Here is a 25,717-nt window from a genome sequence, read left to right as displayed (position 1 = left end):
GCATCATCCAATGGCATTTGTTGTTATCATTACTGTTATTTATTGTAAAGAAGAAAGCTTTATGCATCTTTTTTGGAATTTCTGAGGACAGTGAAGTCACAGCTGGGCAAGTCTCAGGGAGCCAGAAGTTGCTAGCCTCCTGCTCTGCATACTAAGAAAATTGCTGGAGAGGGGCTGTAGCAGGAGGAGACATTTTTAAAAATCTCAGTTATTGCTAATCCTCATGAGTATGTACAAATCACCTGGCATCAGTTCTCTGCATAGAAAGAAGCATAGCTAAAGAAAACATGTATTGCTTTTAATATGCCAGCTGTTTTGGGGGATATAGGGTGAGGTAAGGATGGGGAGCACAATTGCAGAACTGAGTCTTGGAAGACACGTGTAGAGTAGTGGAAGGGAAGGCCCTCTGTTCTTGGGGCTTCCGTGTCACCAGCTCAATCATGTCTATCTTGCAAAGCCCCATCTGCCAGGAAGCCTGCTCTGCCTTTGGGCTGTAGCACTGAATGCCTGTGTTGTAAGTTAGTGTTCCCAATGGAAAGGAGAAATAATTTTAAAGGTAGAAGACTTGGGTTCCATTCCTAGTTCTTATGACCTCTCCGCGGTGGGACTCTAGGCCAGTCGTCTCATCCTGGAAATTCAAATTTCCACGACACCTCACTCCCATGGGCATATACCAGTTTTTCCTTTTCCATATTTTTATTTCAGGACATGCCCTGCGGTCCAGGTGTCACCTTTGATCCCTTTTTCCTTCACTTAGAACATCCAATTAATTGGTCTGCAAGTCTACTGCTGGCAGATATAACTCTTTTTCTTCACTCATCATTTCTTTCTTAGGCTACAGCAGGAGCTTCTATCTGGTCTTCTTTTCTCTAAAATCACCAATCCAAAACTGATCCCCCACACTTAAAACCCTTCACTGGTCCCTGTAACCTACTGAAGAAACCTAACCTCCCTGGCATGGGCTCTGCCTGTGTTTCTCTGATCCCTTCCAGCTGTTTCTCTGTATGCTGGCCGTACCAAACAACGTGAAATTCCCAAACAGGCTGCTCACTCTACCCATTGTTCTGCAAGTGACAGGAACACTCTGCACATCGTGCCACTCTAGCTTAAGAGACAAAAATGTTTTCTCTCTTTATGTAAAAGAAGTCCAGAGATGGACATTCCAGAGTTGGTGCGGTGTTCCACAGTGTCAGAATCTAGGTTCCTTCTACTTTGTGGGTTTGCCCTTCTCAGCATGAGGATTCCACTTCATGGTCCAAGATAACTACGCAAGCTCCAGCCATCACATCCATATTTGAGTCAGCAGGAAGGAGGAAGGAATAAAGAGGGGCATGACCCTCCCTCTAGGGACACTTCCTGGAAGTCACACTTGCTTACACACCGTTGGCCAGAATTAGTCACACAGCTATATTTATCTCTAAGAGAGGCTGTGAAATTTTTATTTCGGGTAGTCTATTCTAGGTAGCCATGGGCCGAGGTAAGAATCAGAGGTGTTTGTTATCAAAGAAAACAGAGAGAGCAGATATTCGGTGACACCTAGCAATGTCTCCCGCACACTCACACCCAGGGGCTTGCACTTGTTCCCTTTGTCTGGGATACCCTCTCTCCGGCCCCTTACACTCTCCTAGCTTGGTGTGTTCTTGTTTGTCCCTTAACACTCCCCCAGTGGCCATCTTCGCAACGCTTCTACCGTTGCACTATCACAGAGTGTATAGTCATTGTCGAACTATCCACCTTCCCCACTAGCCTGTGACCTCCTGGAACTGTGTCTTGCCTCTGGCTCTTTAGCACCCAGTATGGCTGTACAGTCTCTGGCCAAGGCAGGCCTACCACCAGTATTTCTTGTCTTAAAAATACACTCAGGAAATGAGAGTATATTCTTCCAGCTTCCAGGAACTTCCTACGTCTGCAAGAAGGTATGGGGATGGGACTAGCTCGATGATCTTAGAGGCAAATTGCTCCTCTTTGGGTTGCACCGACCATCTCCCTTCCCATAGTTGTTTTCAGATACTGCAGTGACTTGATTAGGGCTCAGCCTTGCTGATGGAGAGCGAGGTGGGGAGGGATTATTGTTGCGATTCTTGCTTTCATTTTCAGTCAATTCTTGACTGGATTGCTGCCGTTTGTTTCTCTCAGTATTCAACTGGGCAACATCATTGCCCACCTGCTTTTTAAGGTGAATGTCTGACAGCTGGTCTCATATATCAGTTTTGGGTTTCTTAAGAGGGACGTGGCTCCCTTCACTACTAAGCCTTTGGGGCTACTTTTCTGTCTTATTTGCTCATGTTCTCCGTTGGATCCTCAGGACAGCTCCTGCTTCAGAGAGCAAAGCAAGTGTGGTGTTCTCATTTCACAAATAAGAAGATGGAGGTCTAAAGAAATTACCTGACTTGCTCATGGTCACAAAATAAGTTAGTGGCAAAGCCAAGAGTTGAGCCTGGATCTTTCCATATCCAAGGCCAGTGTCTTTTGCCTTCTACTGCACCTTTCTTATTTTGATAAATAATTTTTTTAATCTTTTTTTTTTATTTCAGCATATTATGGGGATACAAAAGTTTAGGTTACATATATTGCCCTTGCTTCCCCTCCCCTCCCCCCCGAATCAGAGCTGGATAAATAATTTAATTAACATTTCCATGCATAAGGTTTTCCCTTGAATTTGGATTCTTTCTTAGGATAGATTTCCAGGCATGGAATTATTGAGTCAAAGAGTATAGAAATCCTTTTAATAAAAGACTCAATACATTTTGCAGAATTGTCACACTCATGCTTAAGCCAGGTGGGTATAATCATCAGCTTCCAGGCCAGCCAGAGAGCCAGGGTCGGGGGAGAGACTGTGCCTGGTTCCCCTAACAGATGCACATAAGCATCTCACCTTCTGTTGGAAGATGCATATTTTTGCCTACACTGTGGCCCCTCCGCACTAACGGAATACTTCATCTGCTGCTCAACCACAGACACAGCAGTCTGTTCCAATGCTACAGAAATTATTAGCTGCATTGGACTTCGTGAGAGATACATCATGATGTGTACATGCTGTGTACTGGACTTTATAGGTGATTGAAAAGATTTCCAGAGATAATTTTGATTATATGAGATTCTGTCTTAAAATCCTGACCCCCCACACAAGGTGTGACTACAAGGGACTAGGACACTGTGCTCTTTTCACTATACCTTTGCTCAAATAATCTCAAAGTCTGAGTGGAACATTTTCTACTCGATGGATGATGGCTTGTGATAAATGTCCCTTCAGGTCAGCACAGTTCAGGCTGGCACCTTTACCTTCTTCTCACTGAAGTTAGTGATGCACCAAAACCTAGCAGGCTCACAGGGGGCTCTGGAGCCTCAGGTGGTACCTGTGGTACATCAGTGCTTACTGCATGCCAAACATTTCCATGTCAACGTCCAAGTCACAGTTTGCCTCTTTCTTCCTGCAGTTGGTCACCACAGAAAAGCGCTTCCTCAAAGACAGTTTGTACAACGAAGGAATCCTAATTGTGTGGGACCCATCTGTATACCATTCAGATATCCCAAAGGTAAGTCGGTGTCCGTGGGAAACAGGGGTTGACTTTCTTGTTTGCCTCCAGATTTTCCTGAGTTCCTAGGTTTTTAAGTCATGGCTGAGCTGGGCTATCCCTGAGGGCTGGCTACTTCAGTCTTAGGGCACCCACTTCATCTGGACTGGCAGATTCAGAAGCATTTCTGTCCTATGCCAGCTGCTCTCCATGCTCTGTCCTGCGTTGCCATGTATTTGTCTCCCAATTATGGTGTGTACTGGGAGTGATAGTGGCTGGATTTCTCACCATCGGGGGTAGATTGTGTTCACTGATGCAGTTATTCCTGGTGAGCACCAGCAGGAATAGACAGTGGTTACTGTGGTTCCTGTAAATAATAAATAATAAAATTACCTGTAAATAAGATTACCTATAAACAGACTACTTCTGTCCATACTTCCAATTTCCAGAATTCTTCTCATTTCATTCTCAAAACAAGGAAGTAGATGGAAGCATAATTGCTCCCATTTTACAGATGGGGAAATTGGAACGTGGAGAGTGGCAGTCACCTGTCCCAGGACTTGATTTACTAAGCAGAGGGTGCAGATCTGCAACACCAGCCCTTTCAGGGAAGGAGGTGTGAGCCGCAGGCCTGCTGCGTCTCAGGCCCTCTGGAATAGTGCTCTCACTGTTTGTTGTGCATGTCAGTTGGCCACTCCCTGGTACGGGCTGCAGTGGCCTCAGGAGAATGGCCTTAAGGAAGAAAGGCAGAGAGCACTCTTCTTGGGACACTTGATTCTTAAGTTGGATCCACCAATAGCTGACAGGCTCTGGTGATCCCTGGCACCCTCACTACCTCAGTCTCTACAGTTTTGCACTGATCTCACTTGGAACTTAAATTTGCTTGGGTTAGGAGAGGGACTCCGAACCAATAGATGTGGCAACCTGTGTCCCAGTTTTCTCCCCTTTGAAAATGAAAGATGGGGTTAGATGGTACCTAGAGCCCCTTTCAGCTCTGATACCATTCTCACACTCTGCGATCCTGAAGTCAGAAGCTGCTCCAGGGTGAGCAAGCTTAACATTCCCCATAAGCACGGGCTGCATGCTAGGCCTGTGATGCGGAGGAGGAGTCTGCAGTCTGCTCCCAGGAAGGGCTGTGCCTCAGGACCCGCCTTGGGCCTTCCTCCTCACGAGTCCTCTGATGAGGATGGCTGCTTGGGGGGCACTGCCACTGGCACATTTCTCCCTTGAGAAGACCACTTCCTTCTTTTTCAGTGGTACCAGAATCCGGACTATAATTTCTTTAATAACTACAAGAGCTATCGTAAGCTGCATCCCAACCAGCCCTTTTACATCCTCAAGCCCCAGATGCCCTGGGAGCTGTGGGACATCCTCCAGGAAATCTCCCCGGAAGAGATTCAGCCAAACCCCCCATCTTCCGGGATGCTTGGTGAGTCCATGTCTGGAGAAAGACCATGTGTGTTTGTTTCTAGAAGAGTAGCTTTCTTCTGGGGTCTCATTCATTCAATCCTGTGTTCATTTGTTCCCTGAACAAGTATTAATACTTTGCTCTGCTTGTACACTTGCTGAGTTCTATCTAAAATACAGAGATAAATAAGATATAATTCTCTCTTTTAGGGTTTCAAGTGGGGGAGGTCAATTTGTTGTCTGAGACAATATCCAATTTGTGCGAGGAGGGCAAGATCACCCGGTGTCACAGGAGAGAGGACCCTTTCCAGCTGGACAGTCAGAGATAGCTGCACGGAGGAAGTGGCCTTGGCTTGGGCCAGGGGGAAGGGAGGATTGGCAGGTGGAGCTGGAGGAAAAGGAAGCATACAGACATCGGGGGAGGCAGGACACAGGAGGAGCAGAGCTGGGCCTGAGGAGAGGTGAGCAAGGCACTTGTCTCAGGTATACAATTTAAGGGGTACCCCAAAACTCAGTAAGATAAAGATAAATAATATTTCATCATTATTATTATTATTTTGAGATGAGGGTCTTGTTCTGTTGTCCAGGCTAAAGTTCAGTGGTACAATTGCAGCTCACTGCAGCTTCAAACTCCTGGGCTCAAGTGATCTTCCCACCTCAGCCTCCCAAGTAGCTGGGACTACAGGTGCACACCACCAAGCCCAGCTAATTTTTTTTTTTATTTTTTGTAGAGACAGGGGTCTCACTATGTTGCCCAGGCTGGTCTAGAACTCCTGGCCTCAAGCAATCCTCCTGCATTGGCCTCCCAAAGTGTTGGGATTACAGACATGAGCCACTGCATCCAGCCAAGATAAATAATAATTTAATACAGTATCTTTACAGATCACAATTAATGCAAAAATTATGATACACAAAATATCAAATTTTTAAATAAAGACAGGATTACCAACACTGCTCTGCAGAGTTATATTGGAACCTGCGTTTCTTTGTCCACCTAGTGAACACCCTAGTCATGGCCCTAGACAAGAATGAGCAGTGAAGCCCGACTGTGTGTGTACGAGATGTGGGAGCCAAGGAGAGGGGCAGAGGACAGAGGGCTTGAATGCCGGCCAGAGCACTTTCTCCACACCTCAGGGTCCGTCTGCCCTTCCCTCCCTTTCTCCTGGAGTTGGGCTGGGCCACTGGGCAATTTTTGTGAGGCTGCAGGATCCATATGTGCATATGGGCCTCCTGACCCCCAGGGGACCCCTTTCCCACTAGATGGCAGCTTTTAATGAAAGTATTCGAGTTTCTTTCTTAACTCAGCTGGTAGCTACTGTCCCCAGCAGCCAGCAGAGGCCCAGGCAGAAGAGCACCATCAGGGGATCCATCCGCATGGTTCCCTTTGGGGCAGCCTCGTCGTCAGCCGTAGGATTGTGGGCACAGCTCCAATGACATACCCACAATGTAAATGTATAAGAGGGTTTTATTACTTATAAATCCTCAAGCTATGCAGGGCGATCAGACAGGGGCAGACAGCAGGCCTCCGTCCCAGGTCTGGCGTAGCAGCAGCAATGCAGACATGCAGGAGAGGGCTTCCCCTGCCCAAAGGTCATCCGGGGTGGGGTGTCCTGATTCCATGGGGTTATTTTCTCTTGGGTACTTTAAACAACTCTGGTGGCAAGGGCAGTCGAGCAGCTTGGCACTAACCTGGGGTTAAAACAGGGCTCCACAGGGGGACTTCTTGTCTGTGTTGGTCAGCCTTGACTGGGCCTGGGCATCAGTCAACTGTGGCCTCTCCTTTACTCCTGAGACAGTGACCCCAGCCCTCACCACTGTGTGACTGGTCTGCCTACCTCCCCTACCAAGGCTGCAAACTCCTTCAGGCTGGGAACTACGTTTGTCTTATCTCTGTGGGACTGACATGGGGTAGCCGTTTGGTAAATGTTCCCTGAATAAATGAATAAAGAAGTGTTCCGTATCAGAGGCAGTCCTAATAGAGAGAGATTGGGATCTTATGGTATCATGTCTTCTTCATACCTTTTTCTGTAACGTTTGGGTGGTGCATTGGGGCTCTTCCTAGAACCCCTTTGAGCAAGAGTGGTTGGTGTCCTGAGGGACACACCTTCCCATTGCTTATGCTGCTACCTCCACCACCAGTGGCCACTGCCCCCTCCACACCCCACACCTGTGCTTCCAGGTTTATTTGAGCTTTCTCCTATGGGACGTGCTCCCTCCCAGAGTTCTCAGCAGCACTTCTGCTCTGCCTACATCACTCAGTTGCAGAGCTGTCTTTTTTCCTTCATTGAATGAGGGGCAGTGAGAGGGCAGAGGCAGGGTTTTTCTCATATCTGAATCTTCTGGAGAAAAGTTGCTGCTAACAGTTTACAGTCTTGTTCTCACAGAGAACTGCTCCATCTTAAAGATTTCCTAGACAGTATTTATGGTGTACAAAAAGGGTTTTAGAACCATGCTCTTATTTAATCCTAACAATGACCCACATAGTAGGAGGGTTGGCTAGATCATCCCCTTGGGGCAGGTGAGGGGCCTGGGGCCCAGAGAAGGGACCTGTCCTGCACAGGATGACTCAACCAGTTGAGGACAAGCATGGGGGTAGCATGAGTCTTCTGCCTCTTGGTTGGGCTTGCATCCCAGAGTTCTGCACAACCTCCCTGCAGGGCACCAACCTGAGCCCCATCTCCTGGACTCCAGTCTCCCTGCCTGAATGAGTGGAGTCCCTCAACACAGCCCATGGGGTGCTCCCATTCCAACTGCCCTTCTTCCCAGCTAAAGAAGAAAAGTCTCCCCTCCCCAACACGATTCCCTTCAAGTACTGCAAGGAACAACCTTGCCCCCAGTTGCACCATCCCAGAGGCTTCTTCAGGATGCAAAATTGCTAGAAAGTGCTAACTATACATCATCTCCTCGATCAGCTCAGTCATCTTGTCCTCTTACTTCATATAGCTTATTCCACTAATACATTCATTGGCTGATTGATGGAGTTCTTTAATCTGCCAGCGTTTAGGGAGGACCTACTATTGCCCAGGCCCTGACCCAGGAGCTGGGGGTACAAAGGTGCATAAGGCTCATATGGCCTGCATCCTAAGGGACACTGTACTGGGCTTGACTTACCAAAATAACTCAGATTTGGAGTCACAGTAATAAGCAGAAACTCCAAATGGACATCTCTCCAAATTTGGGGTCTTGAGCTGCTGGGCCCACCGGGCAGAGCTCTGGGGCACTGGGGTGGATTGTCGTGCATGACTCACCTCTGCTCCCTCTCCAGGTATCATCATCATGATGACTCTGTGTGACCAAGTGGATATTTACGAGTTCCTCCCATCCAAGCGCAAGACTGATGTGTGCTACTACTACCAGAAGTTCTTCGACTCTGCCTGCACCATGGGCGCCTACCACCCACTGCTCTTCGAGAAGAATTTGGTGAAGCACCTCAATGAGGGCACAGATGAGGACATTTACCTGCTTGGAAAAGCCACGCTGCCTGGCTTCCGGACCATTCGCTGCTGAGCACAGCCCCCCAGCCAGGCCCCTCACTCTTCTCCATCAGGCATCTTGTGGCTGGTCTTTTGGCCACCCCAGCCTGGAAAGACCATTTTCCTAAATAATCCCAGCCTGCTCCTCGAACTCTAAGGGCTCATGTCAGCAAGAGCTCTGGGGCTTCAGGAGCCTGAGGGCAAGGAATCAGGCTTAGCCTTCCCTGTAGCCACAAAGAGGATGTGAACCTCCACGCACATGCGCACACACTCAGCATTCTTTCCAGACAGCATCCTCCCACCTTCCACACAGATAGATGCAAGATCCACCTTTCTCTCCAGGACTGCCAATGCTGGGCTTTGTTTTTCCCAACTGAATGATGTCATTTTCACAAACTAATGCTCTATGTTGTTTGAAATCTGTATCTAGATATTGATATCATGTTTTAAAGAAACTCTCCCAAATTATAATTGTGCCCAATGCATGGTAGCTCTGGTGGGAAAGTAAGTGGTAGAGGGCATTGGAAACATGCTCAATCTCTCTCAAATAAAGTTGCTTCCAAAGTCCCTACTCCTGGGACGTGTTCCTATCGCTGAGGCTGATTGGGCTCATCCTTACCCTGGGTGCTCATGAGCAAAGGGTCTTGATTAGCCCACCTTCCCTCTCCATGTGGAGATGAAAGATACACAAAGATGCAGTCTCTGTCTTCAAGGTCAGTGGGAGAGGCAGGCAGTTAGAATTCAGTGTGATCAGTGCACTGGGGGCTTGGAGAGAGAGGGCTTGCTGTCCATATGCCCAGGAGGGCCACATATCTACTGTATCTGTGGGTCGTAGGAGGCTTCACAGAGCTGGGGGCATTGGAGTGGGTCTCAGAGAAAGAGGAGAAACATGGCAAGCAGATTTTGTCTAAGTCATTTGAATTATATTTTCCTTTCTTTCCCTATTTATTCTCAAAGACCTGCCTGAACTTAGAGGCACAAGATACTTTTGAGGAAGCCCCTTACCCATGTCTGAGGTAGCAAGTGCAGCCCCACAGCTAAATCCCCAAAACCTGCTGTCTCAGTTGTGGCCTCGCCTGACCCTGTCCTGCCAGCTGGGTTTGTGCACTGTCCTCCAACTCATCCTTAATGCCTAACTCAAATCTCCTAACCACAATCTTTTTTCCCCTCATTTAAAGTAGTCTCCCCGTCCCAAATAACTTTAAGCATTTTCTGCTTTAAAAGTATTTTGACTCCAATTTCTTTGACCTCTTGAGCCTTCTGTGGAGGGTCTCTCAGGCAGTGGGGGTGTGGGTCCCTAGGATTTACATCACTCTCAGAGGTCAGAGCCTTGGAGATCATAACTGATTCTCACCAGGTGTGAGGTGTGTGATATCAGATTTTCATGCCCTCCACCCCTCTCTGCGAGGAAACAACATCAGAGTCTCCAGGCAGAGGGTGGCTCACTATGGTGTACAAGCATGCTCCCCAGATGGTTTTGCTAAGTCCTCTCCCTGGGTAGGAAACTCCACTGGACAGGTCTAGCTCCTGGTGTGGGGAGGTTAAATGACTTTCTCAAGGTCAGAAAGTAATGCTGTAGTGCCAGGGCTCCTCGACCCAGGCCTCTGCACTCTCTCCAGGCTGGCCCCACATGCTGAAGGGGATCTAATGTTTGATCTCCAGACCAACACCATCCTAGAGCTGGGACACTCATTTACTGCCAAACCCTTGGCATATGTAGATAGTACAAAGAGGCCTGGAGTGAGAAGAGCTGGGTTTTCAAACTGATGCTACCCTACTTACTAGCTATGTCAGTTTGGGCATATTCTCTTCCCTGAGCCTCTATTTCCACATCTGTAAAATGGGGTGATGATCCTACCTCACAGGGCTGTTGTGAGGAATACATGAAAGCCCCTGTCCTAGCTCTGTACCTGGCATATAGTAGGTGCTCAGTACATGCTGGTTTCCCTCCTTCCTTTCTTAAGCACCTGCTCTGTGCTCACACCTGGCCTGGGCCCTGCTGTGAGGGAGGCTGGGGGGAGGAGGTCCTGTCCTCAGGGAGACAACAACTACCCCACCTGAAACACCCAGGAAACCATCCGAGGCAGTGGACAATCTAGAATGTGCTCCTCCTCCTCCCTGCCTGCAGCTCAAGTCAGATTCTACTTGGGAATGAGCAGAGCCCTTGGGCTGCTTAACTGCTGTATGGGACGAGTCCTTCGCCCCTTCTCTGGGCCCATTAATTCCTCGCTTGATTTATGTTCTGATTTGACACACTCATTGTCATCTTTGACTCATGACCACTGAGTGCAGAGGACGGTGGGATCCTGTCAGCAGGAGATACATGTTGGTGTGGAGACTGAGTCTACACTGGGTAGATCTAGTTTTTAATTGTTATAATTAATATAAGCAATCAAATTAATTTAAATATGATTCTGAAGTCTACAGAACGTTTAGTTCTGTGCTTTCTGTATGTGGAAACTTTGGTACAATGAAAATAAGATGTGGGTGTTATTGTTGGTCTGGCGAGATGTTTAATATTTGTGACAGGTAATTTATAAATTACAAGGGAATACTGCCTCTATCTGCATGAGGTTCTCTGTCTTCTTCAAGAGTCATCTCCTTGTCCTGTATCATGGGGTCCTCTCTAATCCTTCCACTAATCAATAAGCTATTGCTATTGGTTTGAAGCTGAGACATTAGTCTCAGAAACTTCTGGAACATTCCTAAGCTAATTCTGAATTACCCAAAGATTATGTAAAATTTTGAAATAAATTTTTTTTTTTTTTTTAAGTTGCTTCCTCTCTTCTTACTTGCTAAGGGGACGACTGCTGATTGCCAACTCTTATCTCCAAAGAGGACACAACTGAGATGCTGAATCTCTCAATCCTCCTCCACTAGCTCCTCTGGCCTTAGACTTCCTCTTCACTACTCCAGGAAAAGGAATGCTTATTTGGAAGAATAGTCTCTTTGAAATATTGACTGGTTTATTGATTTTTCTTGCTTTTGCTGTTGCCTAGATGCAAATAACTAAGCTATTGTCCCTTGAACACCTCGAAGAAGGGATGCAATAGGGCAGAAAGCAGAATGAAGGGAAGGTCCTTGCCTGGGTTTCCAAAACCCTAAAATCCTTAAAAGAATGATGTTTCACAAGAATAGCCAAAATATTTGGATAAAAATCCAGAGGAGGAGCATGAGTTAGGGGAGAGAGGATGATTTCTTTTCCCCATGAGCTGCCCACCCCTTTGTTACAGTGTAATCGAGCACAGGCTTGGCTGCTCGCTGCTTGCAAAAAGCCACTAATAAGGACAAGGTGCGGTGAAAGGAAAGTGACTTTATTCCAGAGCTAGCAGTGGGGAAATGGCCAATGCTAGTGTCTCAAACCATTTTGAAGCCTTGAGCTGATGATAGGGCTTTAAAAATGGAATTTGGTATGAAGGGCGTTCAGGAATGGCAAGGAGGTGCTGATCAGCACGACTTGTCTTGATGACTATCTGGAATTATTGCTCCGCCTGGTGAATGGGCTGGGCCATTCTGAAAGCTGCTTATCTATAGATTAACTGTGGCCCTGAGGTAATCTGGTGGGGGTCTGGGTTGTTTCAAGACTCAGTCCCTGAAATTTCTAAACAAGCACATAATTAGACAGTGGAAAAGTGCATGGGGAGTGCCTGGCGGAAAGAAGGAGGGTAAAGGGCAGTGTTTCCTCATTAAGAGCATAAGAAGAAATGAGCAGGAAAATTTCAAGATGGGGCACTGAAAAACAGGGCACTGATTACAATGGGCTGAATCGTGTCCACCCAAAACTCATATGTTGAAGTCCTCACCCCCAGTACCTCAGAATGTGACTTTATTTGGAAATACGGTCATTGCTGATGTTAAGTAGTTAAGATGAGGTCATACTGGAGTAGGGTGGGCTCCTAATCCAATCTGACTGTTGTCCTTATAAAAAGGGGAAATTTGGAGACAGACATGCACACAGGGAGAATACCATGTGATGATGAAGGCTGAGATCAGAGTGATGCTTCTACAGGCCAAGGATCATCAAAGATTACCAGCACACTACCAGAAGCCAGGAGAGAGGCATGGAACAGATTCTTCCTATGGCCATCAGAAGAAACCAACCTTGCCCACACCTTGATCTCAGAGTTCTGGCTTCCAGAACCAGGAGAGATCCATGCAGTTTGAGGTATTTTGCAGTTTGCAGCCATAGCAAACTAATCTAATACCTTCCCTATCCCCTTTTATGACTCTCCAGCTAGGACACAGTCCCCTGGGCTGGGGATAGAGAGAACAGTGAAGGGCGCATGGCTGGGTAGGGCCTGGACTGAGGGCCTGGGGCCCTGCTTCCTAGCCAAAGCTCTGGGGAAACTGCAAGTTTTGGTGCTGAGGCTTCATGGAGCCTTTAGACCAGGCATATGGGACCTTAGGCAGCCCCTTCCTGATGAGATCATGAATGAGAAGCCCCTGAGTAGTGCTGAGTGGCCAGAGAACACCAGTGACTGTGTCCCCCACCCTTGCACCCAATACCTTAGCACTGTAAGCTTCCTGGGACTCAGATATATTTGTATATGGACTGAGATTGAGGTTCTGTCTGCATCCCAGTAGAAGGGGAGCTCAAAATAGAAACTACAGAAAAATAGATTGCTGTTAGCTTGGGAACTGAGATTTGTACTTGCCAAATGTACAGTGGCCCTAAATCCCTGTAAGGTTCTTTCTGCTGGTGAGCTGTGTGACCTGGGCCCCTCCTTCCTGGACTGCAGGTGCACTCCACAGCCACCCCGGCTGCTGTACTTTGGCTCCCACTCTGGTTGGTGCCTCTTTTCTTAAGGGATGTGTATTGGATGTGGGAATGGGAAAAATGGGGCCCTGGCTCCTCAGCTGCTTGGGAGAAGAAGGCAGCAAGCCCAAAGCAAAAGACCAGTAAAGAGAGAGATACTGCAACCCCCATGACCACCCTCCCAGTAGGGCTCTCCTCACTGACAGAGTCCAACTCTCAAGGGTCCTAGAGACTGTTCTCAGAGAATGCTTCATGTCCTGGCAGTGTGCTGAACCCACACCGGTGCCTGGCATCTACAGCCATGAGCAGGACAGGGAGAAGGGGCACATGAGGACTAGGGGACTGCCACCTCCATCCTAGTCCCAGCTCCTTGGCCCAGGGTGGCCTTGGTTTCCACTTCCTTGTGGCTCTCAGAGCAGCCTTCTGGGATGTGTTGTGATGTGATAGGGAGTACACTGTGGCTCCAGGGCCACTTTCCTCTCTTACTGCAAGCAGGAATGCTATAACCCAGAAAATTCATCACTATGGGCTGGGATAATGGCATCAGTTCAGGAGGGAGCAATAGGCCTTACAGTACTCCTGAAATCCCACCACCCAATGCATTAATGCCCCATTCAGTCCTTCTTAAGATTAATTGGAAAACAAGTTTATAATGGGAAGAGAAATTCTCTTCAATCCAGTGAATATGCATTAAGCACCCGCTATGTGCCTGGCATTGGGAGACAGGGATGAAAACCCACAGAACCTGCCTTCCAAGAAATGGAAGCCTGAGAGAATGGGCCTGCTCTGCCTGTGTGGCCCTGTCATGCTAGTGTGAGATTAATGATGTCCTGTTCTGGAAAGCTAAGCCTGGATAACACTGCTATTGCTGTTAGGCACACATTCATAACTGCCTAGAAGAAAAATACTATGCAGATGCCAAACATGGATATATGGATATGATAATACAAGGTAAAGTACAATAATGAAGGTGTAGAGGAAAGAGATTTATTTTAACAGGCAGATTTGGAGAGTCATAATCGGTAGCAGTCGTGAGGGATGGGCAGGATTGTTACTTTTTTCTTTAAAAAGTTGCTCTGATTACAAAAGTAATACCTATTCATTTTCAAAAGAGCAGAAAATCATAAAGAAGGGGGAAAAGCCATCTCCTACATTCCACCATCCAAAGATAACCAACCCCTACCAGCAGCTTCCAATTCTATTTTAAGATACAATAAATTTTTTACACAAATAAGATTATATAATTTTTTTTGTAATTTAAAAATGCATCATAAAAACATCTCCAGATCATTAAGGACCTCTTTGTATATATGCTTTGTAATGTTTGAATTATATTCTATCATAAGGATCTATTACAATTTACACAATTTTCCCTAGAGTTGAGCATATAGCTTATTTACATTTGTTTTGTCCCAAATAACTGCACATATAAGCATATGTTCTCATCTCTGATTGTATTCTGAGGTGGGAAGTGGGTGCAGGGGGTGAGATGGGTAGTCTTTTCCCCTCAGGAATTATGGCTGGGAGACTCAGAATGATAACAAGGAACTTCTTGACTAATCTTAGAGAATCAGAAAAGGCAGACCAGGGAATAAACAGAAGGCAGCGTTATAAGATTGCTGAAAATTTTGTGACTTCTCCCAGTTGATTATTTTGTTATTCATTTTTCCATTTTTCTACACAAATTAGGAGTAAAAACCTCAAAAATTATGAGTCTATATTAGTTATATATTGCTATTTAACAAATCAATTCTAAACTTAGCAGCTAAAAGAACAATGTATTAGTTTGCTGGGGGTTGCCATAACAAAATACTACAGACTGGGTAGCTTAAGCAACAGAAATTTATTTTCCCACAGATCTGGAGTCAGAAAGTCCAAGGCCAGACGGCTTCCTTCTCGCTGTGTCCTTGTATAGTCTTTCTTCTGTGTGCGTATATTCCTGGTGTCTCTGAGTGTCCAAATCTTCTCTTCTTATAAGGGCAACAATCAAATTGAATTAGAAGCCACCCTAGTGACCTCATTTTGAACTCTATCACCACTCTAAAGGCCCTATCTCTAACTAAATAAGATCACATTCTTAGGTACTAGGGGTTGGGGACACAATTCAGTCCACAACAAATAATAAACACCTACTTTTTCACACAGTTATTATGAGTCAGGAGTTTGGGACTAGTTTAGCTGGGTACTTCTGACTTGGGGTCTCACAGATTATGGTCAAGATGGCATCCAGGGCTTTTATCACCATCAGAGCTTGGTATAGTACATACCCTACATTTCATTCTGCTTTAAAGTTTTATGTCACTATAAATTTTACAAAAGTACTTTAACCTATATTTCATCCATTGTCCAACTCAGAAATGAAATGGTGTCTTTTATTTTCATATATAAGAGACAAGAAGTTTGACACTTTTATTCTCTATCATCCATCTTTATTAATAGGATTTTAGATTCATAATATAATTGTTCTTAATTTTTGATACTATTATTCTGCTTTATAACCAAAGTTACATTTCTATTTTAGATTGATTAATTACTCAGCAGTGATCCTTTTATACTGTGACAGCCCCATTCTTGATGCTCTTTAATTGCTTCCCTCTATTGTATACATCTTCAAATAATTTTTTCAAGGATACATGAATCCTTTTATACCTGAGAATGTCTGTTTTCACACATGAAAGACAAATTACTTAGGCATAAAATTCTAGGGACAGCAATTTTTTTTCTTTCAAAACACTGCTTGGTGGAACCATATTCCTATTCAGTTGTAAAGTTCAAAAGTTAGCACAGAAGGCAAAAATCATGCATTGTTAAAATCACTCCTGAAAAAACCCCTCAAACTGCCCACAATCTCAGGTCTGGGCCCTTGAAAACTCAAAAGCCTAGGATTATCTTCTATGTGGTTTTTTGCCTTTTGACTGAAGTCCTCTTTTTTCTGAGGCAGAGATGGCCAAACATCTGCTGGAGAAGCAAAATTTTTAAACTGGACTCTTGTTAGGCAAAACGTAAATTATTTTTTGTAGTTATTTATGGAGATTGCTTCCAAAGGTCCAGGCCTGGAGAGAGTTTGTCTCCTAGCTAAGACTGTAAGCAAAGTCAAGTATAATAAGATTGAACACTACCTTTTCTGGAAGGCCTTTCCTGATTCCACACCCTTCTCCCAAGAAAAGCTTTGGTAGGTGCCCCTCCCCTGTGCTCCAGCATATATTGGACCATAGTAATATGCTGTGTCTCTCCCCACACTGTAGACCCTGAGGACAGGGCTTGGGTCTAATTTGTCTTTATCCTTAGTGTCCATAGAATATGATGAATGGAAGTTTGTTATACTGAACAGGAAGATACAGTATTCTAGAAACACAATACTAACCAATTTCCTAGGTTCTATTGTTATCAGAAAACATTTTTAATTGTTCTAAAGACTGGCTCACTTCAGATTAATGCTTCTCTGTCCTATTTGGGTAGATGTTTGAGGAGGCTGGGTCTTCAGCTAAAGGGCCAAGGTCAAAGCAAGGCCTTGGGAAGCAAAAATGGCCTCTGACAGAGAAGTTCTTCATGGGGTGTGTGCATGTATATACACAGGCCAGCCAGGAGGGGGTGTGGGGGCAGGATAATAGTGGGAGCCACAGCTCAGTGTGGTTCCTTTGAATAAGTGAATTTTAAAAGTCTTTATAAGTGACCCATTTTTTCCAGACATGAGATCTGGTCTGTCTTTCTGCGATGATGAGGTCTTGTGTTTGTCACTAATGGCCACATCTCTGCTCTGTGGAAGCCCACAGGTGGGCCTTTCCAGCTGAATAAACAGGGTCTGGGATGGAAGGCTCAGGTCCTGGCATTACCCAAAGCTCTCACTGATGTTTTCTCAGATGTTTGTTTTTACCTATTGCCAAAGAAAGATTGAAAGAGCTTTTTAAAAGGTGGGAAAAAGTCATATAAAGTTCTTCATCAGGAAGCTCAGAAAACCACTTGGCAAAGGTGTATCTGGAGGCCTGGTTACATGAATGGAAAAGGATCAGTCTGTAGGCACAGGCATACTGCTCTGAAAATGGCTGAAAATCTGCTAAACTCAGCAGCTCAGGTTGAGACAAAGGCTGTGACAACTTCACAGATCACTGTGTAAGGGAATCAAAAGAGAAATGTCTGCTAGTACTTTATATGAATACTACTTTTCCAAATGTGAAACATCCGATTCTTGGAACATGTTGCACAGGAAAGTGTGTGGTCCTGGGAAGCACTGAGTAATAAGAGAGTATTCAACTGAGAGTTCTAGGAGAAAGCAAAAATGTAGAGAAACCATGAGTAGCTGCTTTTCCAATAAAATAATCCAACAGTGGTAGATTATAATGCCCCAGGCAGCACTCACTAAAAGAAGGGAGTTAGTGGTTTGGCCTGTGGTAACCATACTGACCTCACTGTCTGCTGCACTTGGCCAGCAGCTATTAGTCTCCACCTTTTTCCATCAATTTCACTCATGTGAGTTATTTCTCACCAGACCATGATAAATTCCATTAGAACCCACACAGCAGTATTTTATATTTACCAGCTGGAAGAATACCAACACTGCCAGCCCACTACTCAAGAGTGGAAACATTTTCCAAATTTGTCCTTACATTGAAGCTTTTACTATTGCCTAACTCAGCAACTTTCAGTTATGGAAGACTCTTTAGTATAGACCAAAAGTACGGTTTCAACTCTTTGAATATAGTACCCCTAATCCTGCCCGCTATCTCTTTGCACTGTCTTCTTTTAGAACTCTTAACAATTATTGCATTTGTTCTTCTATGTTCTTCCATCATCCATCCACCCATCTACCTGTCTACTTGTTCATTCAACCAATAAATGTTGGTGTAAATACATTGTGCCTAATTCTAGAGCCATGAGATGGAGTTGCAAAAATAACAATGACAATATTAGTGACAGACTCTTGTATAGCACTTGCCACGTGCCAGGAACGCTTCTATGCACTTATATTAATTGTTTGTAGGGATGAAGGTCTGAGGCAGATTAACAGGAGAAAAGACATACAAATTTATTTAATGTGTATACATGGGAGACTTCAGGATGAAGACGCAAAGATAAAGGGGAAATTGTCCATTTTCATACTTAGGTTCAACAAAGTATGGGCAGTCATGTAGAAATATGACTGGACAAAAAGGGTATGATCTAATGTTAATAGACTGAATGGGGAAGCTCTGCAAGGCCTGTCTGTCTAGATTCTTCTTGGCCTCTCTGAGCATGCATTCTTTCCTTCTAGGTGTGGGGCAGGACCCTTACTGGAATAGGGGTCTTATGACCTACAGTCAAATAAGTTAGGTTAGATAATTTCTTTATAGCCAGTTTTTACACAGAGTAATTTTAGGTTTTATAACTGGCTTTCAGGAAAAGGGGTTCTGGATTTTATGACCTGTCTTAGGGACAAGGGATTCTAATTTCTATGGCTAGCCTCGGAGAAGAATAGGACTGAGAGGCAGGAGGACAGGAGAAGGTCAGAGAAAAATTTTGTTTCCGAGGCCTTCATTTTGGGGTGCTATTTTCTGAGCCCCAACATGGTAATCCTTGAAACAGCTATTGAGAAGTTTAACTATGAGAAGATACTATTATTATTACTGTCAGGTTTCAGTCTGAAATGTCAGTTCCTGGTGCACCCATGGCTGAAGAATGACCAGACTCACCAAAGTAAGGCGAGCACGAAAATTGAGGAGAGAAAGATAGGATTATAGGGCAAGAGCAAATAGAGGTTTACAGAGCATAGTACATGTGCCACAGATGGTGACCGAACCCACTGTTGCAGCAAAGGGAGAGCAAAAGGAAGGGCGTGCAATGGGGCTGCTTATGGTCTGCATCTTGTTTTATGGTGCCCGGATTGGGACATCCCTTGTGGCTCAGATGTCACCACAGAACCACTTTGATTGGACAGTTGGGAATTGCATTACTATGCATGCAGGATTCTCTAGGTCCTTTTCTGGACTCTATGGTACCTATTCTGCTTGGCCCATGGGCCAGAGAGTCCTCTGCATTCTTTTGCAGCTGGAGTGCTAACTTCTGATTGGCATATTTATAGGCTGTTCTCTCCTCCCGCAGGTGTGGCAGTAGCTCAGGGCAGGATCAAAGTGGGGCAGGACCAAGGTGGGGGCCCGGGGCCCACGCTTGTCCTTCTTCCCAGGTGGGCCAATTGCACCAAGGCAAAGTGCCCACTTTCATCCCTAGAAGACCTGAAATCCCTTGCTAACTACCTGACATTACCATTGTGCAAATGAAGAAACAGATTAGTAAAATGTGGTCCTTGCTTTCAAAGGAGTTTACAAAGTAGTAAGAAGTCAAATTATATAAAGGAAGTCAAACTGCATTAAAAGAGTGATGTTAACATTATTAGTCTTAAAAATCAACACGAGCCTGCAAAATTAATGGCATAGGATACTTCTATACAGGACAAGGGAATGTGTCTTACATCAAGTTCTCCCAAAAGCAGACACTGAGTTAAGGATATGGGTGGCAGCGATTGATTAAGGAAGTACTGTCTAGAGAAATCAGTAAGGAATGGATGCAAAATAGGAAAGAGAAAGAAGCCAGCAAAACGGTAACTTTCGGGTGAAGTTCCAGCTTCAGCCTGAACGTACAGAGAATATTGGAGTGTAAATGACACCTTAGGTGTCCTGCCTGGAAGCAAGAGAACTGAGCTTTTGAACTCCATATCAGTCAGTAATTGGCTAATGATTTGCCCTGTGGTTGGAGGAAGGAAAAACTCCCAGGCATTTCAGGTATGGCAATCAAGTAGTGGAACAGGCTAGGCAGCCCAAGTGCCCAAGATCAATCCTTTTATTATCTCAGGTTTTAGCCATTTGCAGCAGAGCATGCAGAAGCTGGGGTGCACAGAATTGGCAAAAGGAATCTGGATGGGTCTGGAGAGTGGGTACCAACAGTATCTGCTATAGTCCACCTTTTGTCCTTCACAGATGAGCTTGCTTCTCTCACTCTGTCCTAAGTTCACGGCATCCTATTACAATTTCTTCAAAATTCTGGTTGGTTAAAGATCCTGGGGGAAAACTTATAGAGGTATGTTAATGGAATAGGCTACAACCCTTACTACTGCAGTTGGTCCTGAGATTGTATCTATTTGTCATTTTCCTCCGCTACCACCCTTTCTAGATTCCCCTTGCCCTTGCCTACCACTTCTGCTGTTAATTGTTTAGGTGTCTTGCTTGGTGAGATGACCCAGATCCTCAACCCTGGGAGGTGTGAGACCCTGGCTACCAAGCTTTGATCAGGTCATGGTTGCAATGACCACCCCTTCACACTTAGTGCAGGACAGGGGAGCACCACAAAATGTCCCTGATTTACGTTGGTTGAACTTTTCATGTTTTGACTTTAAGATGGTGTGAAAGTGATATGCTTTCAGTATGCTTCTCAATTTAGGATGGAGCCATATCTGGATAAATGTACTGTAAGTTGAAAGTATTAGTTTATGTGGATGTAACTCCATCATACGTTGAGAAGCATCTGCATTTGACATGACAGAAAGAGACGAGAGAATGTGTCTTACGCATGGTCCTTAGATCATCACATCAGTATCATAATAAAATCATTCATTTTCCATTTCTTCTCATCCATTCACAGCTGCATTCCTGTTCCCCAGAGGAAACCACTTTCAGCTATTTATTATGGTATTTACTTGCATTTTTCTGAAGGATATTATTGTGCTGCCATGTTTTTATTTTTCAGTTTTAAAAATTATTTACTGCAATGTAAGGTGAAAATTTAGCTATCTTACAATTCACCCCTCATCCATACACACTTTCTTCCCCTACCCACTCATAAGAGAGTTATAATAGCATTATTATATTTGTGATATTTATATTTATTTGGTTAAATCAATATTCAATGATTACATTTTTTAACTGTGTAAATGTTATTTATAGCTGAACTATGTATGTTTCATGATGACATTTCCTTTCTTTTAAACCTTCCCCCGACCCCTGCCCTGGAATTAATGATTACATTTTGTTTGCCTAGTGTTATTTTGTAATATTACCAGTTTATCACCAGACTTTGATAGAGCTGTCAAACTTTTCTCAGTACAATTACTTATAAATATTAGATATTCTATAAACCTCATTTTTGGAGGAGGCCTGTGGGAGAGCTATCCCTCCTGAATTGGTGATCTTCAATCCTACATTAAACAAGCATTCTGGAATTTCATTTTCTCATCATCTCAGGAATTCCCTTTGCTTCTCTCCTCTGTGAATTCTGTTCCTTTTTCCCCACATTGCTTCTTTCTTTGTTTAAACCTCCTTGATTTTGTGGGACATATCAAAACACTGGTTTCCAGACAGAGAAGGCATATGGAGGAGAGAGAAGCAGGGTGAAGGTGGGATGGTTCAGAGAACGCGTCCCATTTAAGGAAATGTGAAGTTATCACCTGGGGGTAATGCAAAATATACTGTGTGCTTTTGGAAACTCTTCCTTGGGAGACAATAAATTTCAACCATATTGAATTTGAAAGGTAAGGACTTTAAGATAGAGCTTATATTCTTTAGTGTATATAACAGGCTTGTATTTCATATAGAGGACAGACTATCCCTCTCCCATCCACCAAAACACATAATCATTAAAGAAGCTGTATTTTGCCACATTGACAGAAGAGGGCACCATTAACTCAAGAATCTTGTAAATCATTACACATCCACAAAAAGAATCGAAGAAATGGAATAAATCTATAAAAAAATCTACTTAGGGAAAAAAAGAAACAGAGGGACTCAATATACCTTAAGTGATAAAAATTCTTCAGCATTCCAAAGGAGGTAAAAACAAAACAAAACAACTACGAAGCAGAAGAAAACTGCAACATAACACTCAGACAGAATCAACCTTAAATATGTATCTGGAAATATAAAAAACTACCTTTAATTAGAAATTAAAATATAATGGATTTGGGAAAAAACAGGAAGAAATTAAAAGAGAGCCGCTTGAACTCAGAAAGGAAATAGAAGAAAAAGAAAAATGATCTCAAAACTAAATTGTAAGCGGTATCTATATTAGTTTCTTGGGCTACCTTAACAAAGCACCACAAACTGAGTGGCTTGAAACCACAGACATCTATTTTCTCACAGTTCTGGAGGCCAAAAGTCTGAAATCAAGGTGTCAGCAGGGTTTGTTTTTTTCCAGAGGCCCCGAGGGAAGAGTCATTTCCATCTCTGTCTTCTACCTTCTGGTGGCTGCCAGCAATCCTTGGTGTTCTTTGGTATGTAGATGCAGCACTCTAATCTCTGCCTTTTCTGTGTGTCTTCTCCCCTTCTCTTCTCCTTTGAGGACACTTGCCATTGGAATTTAACCTAGGATGTTCTTATCTCGAGATACTTTACACCTGCAAAGACCCTTTTTTTTCCCCAAAATAAGGTCACATTTTCAGGTTTTGAGTAGACATATTTTTTTGAGGAGGGCCTGTGGGAGAGATATCCCTCCTGAGTTGGTGATTTTCAATCCTACATTAAACAAGTATTCTGGAACTTCATTTTCTCATCATCTCAGGAATTCCCTTTGCTTCTCTCCTCTGTGAGTTCTGTTCCTTTTTCCCCACATTGCTTCTTTCTTGGTTTAAACCTCCTTGATTTTGTGGGACATACCAAAACACTGGTTTGAGGTGGGGAATGAGGGTGATCACCATTCAAGCCACTAGAATACCCAACGGAGAATGTACTCAAATGGGAATTTAACAAAGAACACTAAAGAATAACAAGTAAACAACCAAGAAAATGAAATGAAATAAAGTGAAAAGGGTCAGGAAGAAAGTGATTGACACACACGACAGTCAAAGCAACATAGGTGTAACTGGACTTCTTGAAGAAGAAATATAAAACAATGAAACTATTATTTAAAAGTATAATTAAACTTTCCAGAAATAAATATGCTTAATTCTTAAAAATGCCAAACTTTTCTCCCAAATGCCACGCTTTTCCTCATTTTTTTATTCTCACCAGCAATGCATGAGAACTTCAGTTGCTCTGCATCCTGGACAGCACTTGGTATCATCAATTGTTTTCTTTTTCTTTTTCAAAAAACTTTAGCTATTCTCATAGGTCAGTAGTGGTATTTTACTGTAGCTTTAACTTGTGTACTGTAATGATGAAGTTAATTGTCTATCAATATGAACATCTTTTTATGTGCTTATTTGCCATCCACATATCATCTATGATGAAGTATCTGTTCAAATTCTTTGCCTATTTTATAAATTGTGTTGTTTCCTTATTATTGAGCTTTGAGAGTTCTTTTTATAATCTGGATAGAAAACTTTTATTATATATGTTTTGGAACTATTTTCTCTGTCTCCGATTTTACTTTTCATTCTTTTAATGTCTTTTAGAGGGGAATAATTTTGAATTTAATGAAGTCAAATTTATCAGTTTTTTAATTTTATGAATTGTGTTTTTAGTGTCTTATTTAAGAAACCTCTGCCTCACCCAAATCTAACAAGATTTCTCTTTTGTTGTCTTCTAGAAGCTTCATAGCATTAGATTTTACATTTAGGTTTATGATCCTGTTAGGATTAACTTTTATATTAATATATGGTACAAGATATAGGATCAAGGTTTTTTTTTGTTTTGTTTTTTTACATGAGGATGTACATCACTTGTTATAAAGACTATCCTTTGCCCACTGAATTGCCTGTCAAAGTTAATTGATTCTATATATATGGGTCTATTTTTAAAATCTATTTCATTCCTTCATTTGCTGAATTGCTGTTGCTTTACCATAAGTATTAAAATCAGTTAGTATGGGCCCTTCAACTTTGTTGCTTTTTTCAAACTTAATATATTTTGGCTATCCTAGATCCTTTGCATTTCTATAATAATTTTAGATTCAACTTGTTTATTTCTATAAGAAAACCTACTATGTTTCTAATGGGAAGTGTGTTGAATCTGTAGGTCAATTTGGGGAGAAATGACATTTTAACACTATTGAATTCTCCAATCTATGAATACAGTAAATCTCTCCACTTATTTAAGGCTTTGCTTGCTTTCTTTCATCAGTGTTTTGTAGTTTTCAGCATACAATCCTGCACACATTTTGTTAGATTTATAGTTTAGTATTTCATGTTTTTGGTGTAGCACAGATGATACTATGGTAGTATTTCAAAACTTTTAATTTCCAAGCATTCATTTCTACAATATGGAAATTCAATTGAGTTTTGTATAGTGACCATATATCTTATGACTTACTAACCTCAACTATTAGTTCTAGTATCTATTTTGTAGAATCTTTGGGATTTTGTATGCAGACAATCATTTCTTCCATGAATAGAAACAAGTACTAGAAGAAACCATGGGGTGAATTCCTTTGTAGAATGGGTATAGGGAAAGGTTTTCTAATTATAACTCAGAATCCAGGTGCAATAAAAACAATTTGACAAATTTTGTTGCATAAAAAACATTTTGTGTAGAAAAAATACCAAATAAAGTAAAAATACAACTTACAAATTCATAGAAAATAGTTGCAAAATATATCATAGATGAAGGGCTACTATCCCTATTATATAAAGAACTCTTAAAAAATGAGGAGAAAAAGTCCAAAGATATGACATGAAAATGCACAAAAGACATGAATAGACCACATACACATATGTGCAATATGTAAATATGGCCCTTAAACGTATGAAAAGGTGTTCAACCTCACTCAAACCAATGGATACAAACTAAAACTACACTGAGGTTCCATTTCTCACCTATGAGATTGGGGAAAATTAGATAGTATAATAACATTCTGATGAATGGCTATGAAGAAACAGCTGTGAGGAGTTTTTATTAATAGCATCTGTTCTCCAATTCACCCTCTACATGGGTTTCAGTGATGATCAAGGAACATACATGTGGGGAAAAAATACTCCTGCTGTTCAATGAGGACTTAAAAAGGATATTTGAATTAAAGCATTTGTGTGTTCTGCGGACATTATTTGAATCTCCAAAGAGCTCATCTTTGGCCTAACACTGGTGGGTTATGGGAGATTTGGGGACTCCTTGTTATTTAAGTCATATTGTTTGTGGACCTAACTCATTATGTGTATACTGAACATACTAATTTATATCATCATACAATTTTAAGTCTATATTCTCATATAATATGTGGCAAACAAAGGACTTCTGTATCTTTTCATATTGGATATGTGCCCTCTGTTAAGCTCGGTGCTGGTGCCAGAGAGGTACCTCAATTTTATGGATACTGTCAAAGGGAGCAAAGATCTTCTACAATTGACCACAGATTCCATTAGAAGGCAGACAGCCTGTGCTCGGATCATAGCCCATTAGAATCAGGAAACTATCTATTGACTTGTGTCTTTATGGTAAATTATTAAAATTTTTTCCATCATGAATGCTAGAGTGTAGTCGCAGCCCTTGGTGCAGCCTGAAGACAGATGAGCCCAGACCTCCACTCAAAAACAGACCATACCAAGGCAGAGAGGTTCAGCCAACCCAGCCAGCTCAACTCAGCTCAGAGCCATATTTCTGAAACTCCAAAACAGCATTTTATGAAACACTTGTTTTGTTGCCTCACAGTTTACAAAGCTTTTTTCCAATTTCGCT

At 43.0% G+C, this 25,717-nt stretch overlaps 1 protein-coding gene across 3 annotated transcripts in view; it reads left to right on the top strand.

Moving 5' to 3' along the window:
• Positions 1 to 11,144, top strand: part of ST6GAL1 (ST6 beta-galactoside alpha-2,6-sialyltransferase 1) — a 125,799-nt gene extending 114,655 nt beyond the window's left edge. For all 3 annotated transcript variants that reach the window (XM_069475209.1, XM_069475208.1, XM_069475207.1), the window contains 3 exons: positions 3,438 to 3,536; positions 4,770 to 4,944; positions 8,188 to 11,144. In XM_069475209.1, coding sequence (XP_069331310.1) covers positions 3,438 to 3,536; positions 4,770 to 4,944; positions 8,188 to 8,429 — 516 coding nt within the window. In that variant the 3' untranslated portion in view covers positions 8,430 to 11,144. The remainder of the gene's footprint in view (positions 1 to 3,437; positions 3,537 to 4,769; positions 4,945 to 8,187) is intronic.
• The last annotated feature ends 14,573 nt before the right edge of the window (positions 11,145 to 25,717 follow it).

Source organism: Eulemur rufifrons, chromosome 7 (assembly GCF_041146395.1).
Source record: "Eulemur rufifrons isolate Redbay chromosome 7, OSU_ERuf_1, whole genome shotgun sequence".
Taxonomy (NCBI): Eukaryota; Metazoa; Chordata; class Mammalia; order Primates; family Lemuridae; genus Eulemur; species Eulemur rufifrons.
This window is presented reverse-complemented; position numbering and strand designations above follow the sequence as displayed.